We start from the raw sequence: 12593 nt of genomic DNA, 5'->3' as shown, positions 1-12593 counted from the left end.
GTAAACGCTGTTGAGTCTCAGGGGTTAGTTTTATTTTCGAGTCTATTTCTATTTTGATCCCCCGAGATCGAAATCATAACAGCAGCGCCGAAAAAGGAAGAAAAAGATTTCTTTTTAAGAATTTTATTTTTTGTTTATTTGAATTTCGTCAAAATTTTTAACAATAATGAATTCTTTCTGTTCATCGTCAGTGAGTGGCGCATTTCCTGGTCTTTGCAATATTATTACCTGCATTCCAGCCTCCAAAGCAGCTTTTCCTTCTACAAATAACAATAAGGGTTTAACACTTAAAAATAACACTATTTTTATAATAATATTTACCTGCGGTGATATCGGTTAAAAAAAGTATATCTTGACTATCTACATCCAAATGTTGCACAATTTTTGTATAAGATTTAGATTCTCTCTTATTGCCAATTGCAGTATCAAAGTAATCAGTTAAAAACGGCATCAAATTACCAAAATCTGAATTAGCAAATAGCATTTTTTGTGCCATCACACTACCGCTTGAATAGATACAAATTTTAATTCCATTTTTCGTCCACTTTTCAAAAGCTGGAGGGACGTCTTCATAAATGCTGTGTTAAGTATACAAAAATATCGTTGATGGATTCAGTATGTAATATAAATTTAATCAGCATTAACTTACTGTCCTTTTATAGTTTTATCAACGTAACCATGATTCCAAATAAGTCCCTGAAGAGTCTTTAATGGGCCTAATTTTAAGTCTTTCTCAATAAGGTATAGAACAAATTCTGTTACTGTCTCAACAGTAATATCAGATTCGTTGATGGGTTTGCTTTGGAAATTTTTGTATTCGGCTAAGTTAATTAGGTCAGCAACTATTTGTTTTGTTTCGTTTTCATGCCAATGGGTTTGAAGATAGTTTTTTGCATGGTCTTTTGCATAAGGAAAGAGAACATCCTGTAAAAAAAATTAAAAACATTTCACAAATCATTTTCAAATGTTACATAATAATACAAGGTAGAACTTTTGAATTTATTAATATTTTAGATTCAGATTATCAGATTTTTCCAAAGCAGCACAGCAGAAAAGTTTACTTGCTACAATTTGCTCCCTTTTGTGAATTGTTCATTTTTAGTTGGTGACGTAATTCTCTATAAACGCACGTTTTTTGAAAAAAAATGAGAGTCATAAAGACATCTATATTATTTAATTCAATCATTTATAAAATGTGTATTTATGTATGTATGAGAAAATATTTGAAAAAAAAAAAAATTAATTAACACATTTATTTTAAAAAATAATAATGAAATAATAAAAAAAACATACAAAAGTGACAACCCTAATTTTTATTTATTTTTTTATAATTGCAATTGTATTACTATTTTATAAAAGGCATTCAAAGTTTAACTAAAACTGATTGAGAGTTCTCCGAGAAATTTCGAAAATCTTAAAAAAGTGAATGGGTGGGGTGGTCTGGTAACCCCAAAAAAATGGACTTGGCCATTCGAAATTTTGACTATGAACTAACATTCGTTCCAAATTTCAAGTGTCTTATTCTTTTTTAGTTGATCTAATGCTAGCTTTTTGCAATTTTGCCCCATTGTCAGTGCCGGATTAACCATGTCATGGGCCCCTAGGCACAGTAATTCTTGGGCCCTTTTCCGATGGTTTTTCAATATCATAAGCTCTTTTTAAGTTAAGTTAGAAATTTGTGTAGGTAACTTACTAAAGACTAATCGGCTATAATCTGTGTCCTATCATGTCATTTTATAAACGTAAACTAAAAGTTTTGTAATAACTATAATAAATATTGCAGCGATATTTCAACATTAAAGCAACTTGATGCTTCACAGATAACTTCGATTAACGATAAGTTATTAGAAAATATTAATATGCCGACTTTTCACGAGTCGGTTTTAGCCACATGATATGTCTCACGGCTAAAGTCGACTAGGACTCTAGTATGGGGATTATCACTTTAGTCGCGTGCGGCTTACCTTCACACGACTCGACTGACGCCGAAAAGCTTCGCCGCACGGCGAAAATCGACTCGTGATAAGTCGGCATTACGGTTTCATTATAAAACTGGAGAGAGAAATCATACCAAAAAGTTTTAATTTTGATTCAATTACACAGCCACACAAAAAAATATAAAAGTTCTGGTCTGGGGTTGCGACCAGGTTTTTCATATAGTTTTGGGGTCGCTGAAAACGAATCCGAAGTCCGTTTTGCCCCATCACGTCAGGTTTTCGAGATAACCTCAAAAAATGTCACGAAAACACAATTTTTTTTTCTCCGATCTGGATGTGCGAATATGTTATTCATATAGTTTTTGGATCGCTGAATCCAGATTCGAAGTCAATTTTGCCCTATCACGTCAGGTTTCTGAGATATCCTCAAAAAAATGTCAAAACCAACAAAACAAAATTTCTTATCTGGAGTTGCGACTAGGTTTTTCATATAGTTTTTGGGTTGCTAAAACCGAATCCGAAGTCTATTTTGCCATATCACGTCAGGTTTTTGAGATATAATCAAAAAATGTCAGATAAGAACTTTTTTTTTTAGTTTAGACATTTTTTGAGGATATTTCAAAAACCTGACGTGATACGGCAAAATAGACTTCGGATTCGGTTTAAGCAACCCAAAAACTATATGAAAAATCGAGTCGCAACTCCAGATAAGAAATTTTGTTTTTTTGGTTTTGACATTTTTTTGAGGATATCTCAGAAACTTGACGTGATAGGGCAAAATTGACTTCGAATCTGGATTCAGCGATCCAAAAACTATATGAATAACATATTCGCACATCCAGATCGGAGAAAAAAAAATTGTGTTTTCGTGACATTTTTTGAGGTTATCTCGAAAACCTGACGTGATGGGGAAAAACGGACTTCGGATTCGGTTTCAGCGACCCCAAAACTATATGAAAAACCTGGTCGCAACCCCAGACCAGAACTTTTATATTTTTTTGTGTGGCTGTGTTATTATAGCCCAGGCAAATTAGTCAAAATATGGGCATGAAATCAGATTTTTTCACGTTACAATATTTTTTTCATGCGAAACACAGGTTGTCCTTATCATAAAAGTTAATTTGTTTGGATGATAGGAGGTCGGGAGCAGCCGCCATCTTGGAAAAGAGATTGGTATCGTTTTTATTGAATAGCTACATTGTTGTTCAAATAAACAAAAAATGACAAAGGTAAGATTTATTAACAATAAAGTTATATAAAAAATTATATACAAACCAATTCCGTGATTTGATTAAATCTAATATCAATTTGAGTAACTTCTCTGCGTGCACAATCTCACATTTTCTGACGTATCTGATTGCAACATGAAGATCTTGAATGGCACCATCTCGTTACTAAACTGTGGTTCGATGTCGTTGGAATTATATTCGAATACACAAGTAATATTAATATTTTTTTTTTTAAGAAGAGATTTACAGTTTAAATATTAAGGTTGGAGCACATGGGAAGAAGTATTTTTTTTTAATTTGTTATATAAATATGATGAATTTTGAATTTGTAAAAAGAACTTTTTTATTAAAACGTGATATATTTTGAGCTGACTGTATTCCCATTTTCTGGGTTGATTTTTCCGTTTTCCCTAATCAAAAATCCCGAAAAAAACGGGAAAAAATCCCTCAATCTGGCATCGCTGGGTTGGGCCCTTCAGGATGGGATGGGAGTCATAATTCATTATAAACAAATGCATACATATATACAATAGCCCTGTTATATTGAAGGTGGTAGTTTACTCGTGAGTAGAAATCTAGTTCAACAACTACACATTCCTATCTCCGCGAGTAGAAGATTGTGTTATTTATAGTAGGTACTAGATCTACTCATGACTAACCACCTCCAATGGAACGGGGCTAATGTTTTTATGATTTGCAAAAGTTTTTTTATTCTTCTTTTTTTTTGTTCTTCTTTTTTCTTATTTTTTCAAATACAATGTAATGCTGTTTTTTATTGAAGATACTTTTCCAAGAAATTTTGTTTGTTCGTTGTCAGGGTGAGGGGCCCCTAGCTGAAGTGGGGCCCCTAGGCAGCTGCCTAGTTTGCCTTGAGGCTAATCCGGCACTGCCCATTGTGCAGCGATTCGAATGAAAATGTTAAACGAAGACTATGAAACTGACCATGGAGTAAGGAGAGCTCGGATATGACATCGGGGACTGTTCCTAGTTAAGACAGTAGGTTCATACCATAACATAACTGTTTTACTTATGAACGCCAGATACCAAGTGCTACTAGTTAATCCCTTTGACATTTCATTTCAAAAAATAAATTTTCATACCCCAGCGCCGCAAAAAGAAGTAGGTATAACTTCATCGATATTTTAAAAACTAACATTTTACAAAACTTCACTTAACCTTTGAATAAGAAGTACTTCTTATTCAATGCAGTTAACTTCATGCGTTTCATTTATAAATATAAAACCTGAATTTTTATTGACAGTTTTTAGACCTCCGCGGAGCTCCGGGCATGGATTTTAATAAGCTGGTATGGTAACCCTACAAACTCCACAGGTAGACCACCCGTGTGAAGCGTAAAGAGTTATGATCTCCTCGCCTATGAGATTAACAAAAGGGCAGGATAAAGAAAAAACAAAATGATTCTTCAAAAGTATTGTTTATAGCGCCCATTTCAAATTCTTTGGGCGCCCGGGTAAACGGGCCGTTTAGCCGGTTGACGGCTTCGTGTAACCTAAGAATGTAAGGACATAAGTTAAAACAAAGGCAACTTTCAACAAGAAGGGTGAATGAGGATTTGGACAGTTTCAGAAATATTAGATGCTTGTCTTAGAAAACTGATCTTAAAAATTGTGAACAGTTATACTTTCTCATTTTTTGTAGATATATTGCAATATATACTTTTATATGAAATTCAAGCTTACCTTAACAAAGCTAATTGAAGTGGTTGTTCCTTCAATATCACAAAGTACTATTTTTGCATTAATTGTATGCATTGGATTTATTTTTTCTTTAATTTTTAAACTACTATGGCGATTGTAAACAATCAAAGCAAAAGCAGGCGCAAAAAAACAAAACTTCTTAAATGTCACAATTGATGTTCACACTATAGAACGAATGTTGTAGGTGTGAAGACTTGACGTCAGACATGAAAGTAAGCAATTTACATATACATACAACGATTTTTTAGTTGTTGGGAAAAATATTCATCATAAACCCAACGATTTGTATCGATGTCGTTTTTCATTTGCTATATTCAGCCATATCGTGAGTTTCACGTGGAATGTTTTCCACCCGGAAAATTTTTGTTCGCCCCGAATTTATAAAGGTATCGTGAGTTTCACCCGAAGGGAATACTGAAATTAATTTTTTTGTGGGTGGAAATTTGTTCACGTGAAACTCACGATAGGGTTGATTGAGATTTTTGTGAGATACTCAAGACTACAAGAGCAAAAAATAGTCATTTTTAACTTTTTAAATAATTAAAAATAGTTATTTGTGACTATTTTAGTAGTCAATCGAAGGTTTTTTCAAATTAACTGTTAAATAGTCAATTTTAACTATTTTAATAGTTATTTGTGACTATTTAAATAGTCAGATGGAAGGGAGGGGCTATGTGACTATATACAATGCATTTTTTGTTTACAGGGGGAAGGGGGTGATATATCTCCCTCCACTTACGGGAGGGGAAATTATATAAAAAAAAACAATAAAAATTAAAAAATATTTATTAAAGAGTTTTTTTTATTTATAACCGTTTTTTATGCAATGTCCCAAAAATAATGGTTCGAACGAAATTTGATGATAGGACAAAATAAGGGCTCGCGGATTTTGTTCATAATTGATTTTTGTTTCACTGAAAAATTAGTTAATAAATTTGAACAATTAATAATTATTTAATTTCTTACTTTTGTTTGGAGCAACACCCTGAAAAAAAAAAAATTGTATGAACAATAGGTTTAAATCTTTTTAAACAAAAGTCTCAATTTTTGCCCACACACGACTTGAAACTTGTACTCGCACTGGCACACTCCGATATTTTTTTGTAGCTATATAAAATATGTAGTTACTTTTAACTATTTTGTTTTGGCATGTAACTATTATAATAGTAATTTTTAACTATTTTCTTAGATTAGCTAAAATTCGGATTTGGGGAAGGTGGAAACATAGTACCTACATATAAGAATACAACCCTTATTATTTTTATATGAATTAACCTGTTCGAAATCACGAAAATATACAAATATTAATTTTTTTTCAAACCTGCATGGTTCGTGCCCAATTTAGCCCAGGATAGCCCAAGATTTTTTTTCGCTAGCCCATCCATAGTTCTAAAATTATAACGGAATTATTATTTTTTCACCTCAAAAATCACAAAAAAATAAATTTTATTTATTCAGTGTAAAAATTGTTGGTTTTGCACTGTGGTTCGTTTGCCCAACGTTAGCCCAGGATAGCCCAACTTTTTTTCTTTATTCCATTATTTTTTTAAAAGATACAACGAAAACCCTTTTTTGATTTTTTTTCCTGTATAAAAATCGTTAGTTTAAAACCGTGGTTTGTTTGCCCAAGGTTTGCCCAGGATATCCCAATTTTTATTTCCGCTATCCTACGCTTAGTTTAATCATTATAGGAGCATTATTTTTTATTCACCACAAAAAAAAAAAAATAGCACGCATATCCCACAGTGACCTTTTCAATTTATAATTTACAAAAGGAAAATCCACTGGTGTGGGCACTGCGCCTCAAATGGTATTTATTTGACTTTGAATTCTTACTTGACTGAATATAGTCCATATAACATTCCTGTTAATTTAATTTTTAATTTAATTTAATTTTAATCACTTTTTTTTCGTTAGCCCAAAAAAACCCTTTTCAAATTACCAACCTATTAAAAGTCAAAATTTGTTTTTTGTCAGTGTAAAAATTGTCCTTTTGACACTTTTTTCTCAATTAACCATTGTTTTTAGAAAAGGTCACTGTGGTGTATGCATACTATTTTTATTTTGTGTGGTAAATAAAAACTAATGCTTCTATAAATTTTAAACTAAGCGTAGGATAGTGAAAGTAAAAGTTATTCTATCCTGGTCTAATTTTGGGCAAAAGAACCACAGTGCGAAACCAACAATTCTTACACTGAATAAATAAAAATTATTTTCTGTGATTTTTGAGGTGAACAAAAAATAATAAGAACTATGGGTGGTCTAACGAAAAAAAATCTTGGGCTATCCTGGGCTTACGAGCCAGACAGGGCTGAAAAAAAAATTATCATTTGGGGCTGCCAACTTCGGTATGTTTAAATGTCGTTAATCATCGACCAAAATGTTGCGAGTTAGAAAGGGTACAACAGCATCTAACTGATGAGCAGAACTGCTGTACCTGGGCGAAACGCATTTTGGACTACAGGTCAACATAAAAAAAATTATGAATCTATTTTCATTATTTTAATTTTCTGCTTTCTTTCTTGAAATTTAGAATATCCAATTTCATTTCACGTGAAATTGAAAAGTGATGTCAAATTTGAAATTCTTTAAATATATCTAGATTCACTATATTTAGCCTTCCTTTTGGAACAAAATAAAATCCATATCTATCCTAAAAACAATTTTTCTCATATCCCAAATTAGCTAAAATATATATCGTGTCATTTAATTGCAGCTATGTTGGTAGATCATAACTTTTTAGAAAAGAAAACGGCAAAATGAAAACTAAAACAGTTGTGGCCTACGTGGCGTATACGTGTTAATAAATGAATTTATTAAAAAAGCCTCAAATTCTCATAAAAAACGTTTGCAAAAATTTCAAAGCAAATTAGTGAGTCAAAAAAATCAATTTTACTGCCTAATTTTCGTGTGGTCTTTTAATTTATAACATAAAACAAACTTCTGGCTGTTGAGGGAAAGAATGAAAAAAAAAAACTTAAAAAAAAGTAACCCTTCCCTTTATTTTTAATAAAATTGTTTGTAACAACAATTTCAAGTAAGTGTAAGATCCTGGCATTCCGTCACCAACATTATTTTTCATTGAATTCACTTGATATAAAAGACGATTTATGTTATAGGTGTTAGGATAGGTATAGGACAAAAACAAGTGAAAAACATTTCGTTACTAAGAAACAATTGTATCCTTACACACTTTATGTTTATCAACCCCCCAGTTTATTAGCTTGTAAATTTTATTTGCTAAAAGGTGCGTAGTTATTTATTCCAAAAAAATGTCCTCACATATGGGGACGAATTTTTTACATTCCTGCATTAAGGTACCAATTGATCCGTGTAATAATTGTCCAGCTCCCGGTTATAATCGTCCAAAGGTTTTTCTTAGTCAAAGTTCAACACCATCAAATAAATTTGTGACTACGAAAAAAATATCAGATTGTTATTTGGACTTAGATACTCTTAATGCTGCTAATGGAATGCGTTCGTTAGCGACCTTCTATGATAGTATACCAGGTAAATACTGTCTAAATCGATAAATCTTTATATCTAATTTTTTATTATTACTATGCCCACTAAAATGCACTGAATTGTGAATTCTTTAGATTATTGTGAGATAAATCATTTGCCAGAAAACGAATTCTATTCAACATTGGAAACTATAAAAACGACTTATCGTCAATTTAAATCCAAGCCAAGTGTACCTGTTTGCTTGCGAAACGAAAGTAGTGTTTCATTAAATTATGAAATCCCAAAATCTGCTAAAATAAAAAGTGCGTCTTCTAAATGCATTAAAAAGAAAACAACATCGAGGAAAAATTCGGCCAAAAAAGATAACAGGAACCTATCTAACAGCCAGTGCAAGTCTTCATATAAGGATTTGTGCGAAAGGATGAATATTTTTGAGTTTGTGAAATTATAATTATTATAAGTGCTAACAGCTTTTATGTATCAGCGCATACAGTATGATTTTTAATTATTTAGTCTTGTCATTGCTAAGTGAATGAATACCTAAGTCAGTTTAGCTTCCTAGATTTTTTTTTCTAACAAAATTCTTAAATTTAGAACCTTACATTTTTACTTGCGATAATTACGATAATGGAGAACGCCAAAAAAGTGTCTGTCTGTCTGTACGTCTGTACGTCTGTATGCAACTCGAGCTACAGCCTAACTGGAGAGATTTTATTTACATTTGTTTTTTTTTTGGGGAAATTGAAATTTATTTTTTAGGACCAAAACTAACGGTACCTGTCATATAAAGGCTAGACCACACCGGAAGGTATATGTTGTAGCGGTAAGGGTACTTGTATGAAAAAAATTCCACACCTAAATATTGATGTTCGAGTTTGGAACCGCTACCGCATACCTTCCGGTTTTTTTTTTCGAAAACGCTCTAACGATTTTGATTCAAATTTTTGCCTGCAGTATTACATATAAGAGTCAAAACTTTTGAAATAAAAAAAATATTTTTTGTACCGTTATTAACGGTACCTGCCATAGAACGCTTTTTTTTTGTTTTTGAATATTTCGTACACGACTTACCCGATTTCAACGAAAATTTTTATACAAAAGCGTTAAAGTAACTGTAATTTTTTTTAAATAACACAGTTTTGAAATGGGACCACATTGCAGCCACCAGCTTTCCAATACAAAAAGAATTTTCAAAATTGGTTCACTCAGTCCAAAGTTATGAAATCACAAACACAAAAAAAAATACAGACGAATTGAATACCTCCTCCTCTTTGGAAGTCGGTAAAAATAAAAGAATATACACAACTTTATAGTAAGAACAAAACAACGTACAATTTGTTTATTTTGTGCCCTAAAAACCATTTATATTTCACAAATAAACGAAAATTGCCTCTGGTTCTTCATTTCTTTACAAAATTTTATCTGTGTAAATCCGTCTCAAAAAAGCGATTTAAAAAGAATCGATTCTTCGGGAAAAAGTAGCGAATTCATAGTAGTAAAAAGTAGCGACTGCAAGTCGACTGCAGATCGAATTTTTGGTTGTTTGGAATTCGACATTAAAAAACAGGTACCTATTAGCTGATTTTGAGCACCTAACTAGTACTCGGTGATAAATTAACAGTATTAGGACCTAGTTTTTAGGAATCATTTATTCTGTATGCGCTGTGTATACTCTATAATAGGCATAAAGCTATATTATAGCATGTTGGTTCATTGAATTATAAAATTTTAAAGTTTAAATCCTTAGATACAAACGATGTGACATTGATGATGATAAACTTTCTAAAGTCTGTGTTACTCCAATCAAAAGCAATTCTCCTGTTTTATACAAATCTTTATCAATGCATCAATTGGTAAAAGACGATATTCAACCTGGAATACTCGATTCGGTTAAAACAACCCGAACAAATGAAGACACTTCAGTGAAACGGAGGCCCTCGACTCCCGGAATTAGAGAATTTTTAAAGAAATCGTTTTCATTCAATGATATTAATACAAAACGTTGGCAAGAACGATCAAAAACAGAGGGAGATATTATTTTAAGCCGGTAAGTGTACATATCGAACCATTTTTTCCCCATGTAAGTGAAATTGAGTTTACAAAAATAATATTATTACTTAATTATGCCAAAGTAGAACAGTTCAGAACAGAAAAACCTCAATGAACAGTCCTGATCTCCCGAATAACGTCGTTGAACACAAAGGAAATGAAGTGATCACTTTGACTTCAACAGTTTTCTGTTTATTTTTATAATAAATCTTATCTTTTTAACAAGATAGGATTTAAGAAAAGCATCATCTTAATTTTAAGTGTCTTTTTTCACTGTGATTTAGTTTTATGTTCGTTTTATCTCAAATTGATACACACACACATAGATCCTTGTTATTTTTTAGCTGATGATAAACACAAACAGTAGAGTAGTAAACTTTAGGTAAACTCTATAGGTATACCGCAACAAAAATAATTAGAATTTTTTTTATTTAAAGGTCTCCAGAATCAAATGGGGATGTTGTGCCAAAAATTAATTTACAGCCTCCTAGTCCTACAAAATTAAATGATGCTCATAAAGTGGAATCATCAAAACAAAGTACACCAAGTACTAGAAAAAATAAATCCGGAAAACCCAAGACTGGTTCCCCAAAAGTTCCTTTCTCATTTCTTGGAATAAATGAGTGTACAACGAGTGGAAAGGTATTTTAAATTAAGTTAATTTTATTTAAGATTTGAAATAAGTGAAAAAAAAGGTTAAAAAATAAATATTTTAAATCAAATAAATTACTGTGTATTCGGGACATTATAAGGTAAGTTTTCACCAAATTTCTTAAAAAAAAAAACATTTTTTTTGAAAAAGATAAAAATAAAAAACAAAAAACTCGGTTTTTTGAATTTTTCACATAAATTTTGAGGTTATGTGAAAAAATTGTCAATACATAAGTTGTAGATCTTTTTATTACCTACAACCTTGCAATACAACTTTTTTCCATAAGACTTGTTTTGTCGGAAATCGAGATATACCATTTTTTACCATTAAAAACTCAACCCTACCCCTACCACTTCCCGAACTTTAATTTAATTTAATTTTCCTTTTATTTTTATCATATTCACCTCTTTTTCCAATGGGTTTCATCCAACTATGATTTTTTCTTACTTTTTAATGTTTTTGAAGGCTTCGGCACTGGTCTATAGTATAGAGGAAAAATTTAAAGAAAGTAGAAACTATTCATAATATCACAATGAATACTTCCAATAATTTTAGCCAAATACGAAATATTACGTAAAATATTAGTAAATTTTCTTATAAATTTCATTTCAGGCATCTTCAGTTTCTCCCATCCATCCCGTAGCAAGACCTAATTTAGCAGCAACGCTTAGACTCGAAGTTTCAAAGAAAAAAGTCAAAGAACTGCAAAACAATTGTACGTATAATGACCATAGATCTCAAATAGACTGGGAAGTAAGAAAAACTCCGGCATGGAAGTCTCTTAGTCATAAGTAAATCTTTTGAGATAGAAATCTAAAATCGATCTCAAATTATAAAAAAAAAAATTATTTTCAGTGAATCACATAAAGAAATTTTAGCCATGCGCTTGGCCACACGAAAAGCTGAACAAGAGCTTCAAAAACGTGAATACGAAATACAGATGGAAATAATGCGTCAACGAGTAAAATCAGCTCCGTTGCTTCTTGAAGGTCCAACATTTTGGGGACCTCATGTTGGTAAGCTTTCACACTCTTGCCACAAGGATAGTTTAAAACATACTTGTCAACAAGCAACAAATGGAAATAAAAAGAAGAAAACCAATAAGATACATTCAAGAAAATGTCATTCAAATATATCATATTCAAGAAACTCAAATCACAGCACAAATTTGCAAGATAGTGATGAATTATCGAGTTTAGATAGAGCTTATTTGTAGTTGTAATATGAAATTAAAGTATTTTAATAAAAAGAAGAAAATAAGTACATATTTGAATAATAATGTACCTGATAAGCCGAGATTGCCTCAAAGGATAATTTTCTTCCGACAAAAATAAAGATTTTAAAAAGAGATCACGTTAAAAGTTTATTTTTTATTTTTATTACATTGCATAATTATTAATATAATTTATTTACAAGAGCAATTGGCGTAATGGTTGGTGCGATGAACAATGAGGCCAGGGAATCTGGGTTCAAATCTATCCTCCCCCAACTAGACATTTTCCCAAGTTTTGTGGCTTAATTTTGACGATTGGTGAGTTTTAAT

The 12593-nt window shown here is 31.6% G+C and overlaps 3 protein-coding genes across 3 annotated transcripts in view; 1 reads left to right on the top strand and 2 right to left on the bottom strand.

Moving 5' to 3' along the window:
- The window catches only part of LOC129913423 (annexin B9), a 206492-nt gene that overhangs the window by 97613 nt on the left and 96286 nt on the right, over positions 1–12593 (bottom strand). The gene's annotated exons all lie outside the window — the stretch shown is intronic.
- Positions 108–5019, bottom strand: LOC129913427 (enolase-phosphatase E1). The gene is made up of 4 exons (XM_055992100.1): positions 4867–5019; positions 650–924; positions 322–578; positions 108–260 (listed from the first exon to the last, which is right to left on the bottom strand). The coding sequence occupies exons 1-4, from the start codon at positions 4936–4938 to the stop codon at positions 124–126; spliced, it is 741 nt and encodes a 246-aa protein (XP_055848075.1). The 5' UTR covers positions 4939–5019; the 3' UTR covers positions 108–123.
- Positions 7694–12396, top strand: LOC129913421 (uncharacterized). Its single transcript, XM_055992080.1, has 6 exons — positions 7694–8394; positions 8484–8784; positions 10097–10396; positions 10836–11040; positions 11663–11841; positions 11906–12396. The coding sequence occupies exons 1-6, from the start codon at positions 8157–8159 to the stop codon at positions 12264–12266; spliced, it is 1584 nt and encodes a 527-aa protein (XP_055848055.1). The 5' UTR covers positions 7694–8156; the 3' UTR covers positions 12267–12396.

Source organism: Episyrphus balteatus, chromosome 3 (assembly GCF_945859705.1).
Source record: "Episyrphus balteatus chromosome 3, idEpiBalt1.1, whole genome shotgun sequence".
NCBI classification, from domain to species: domain Eukaryota; kingdom Metazoa; phylum Arthropoda; class Insecta; order Diptera; family Syrphidae; genus Episyrphus; species Episyrphus balteatus.
Note: the sequence above shows the minus strand (reverse complement) of the source record. Positions and strands in the feature narration are given on the sequence as shown.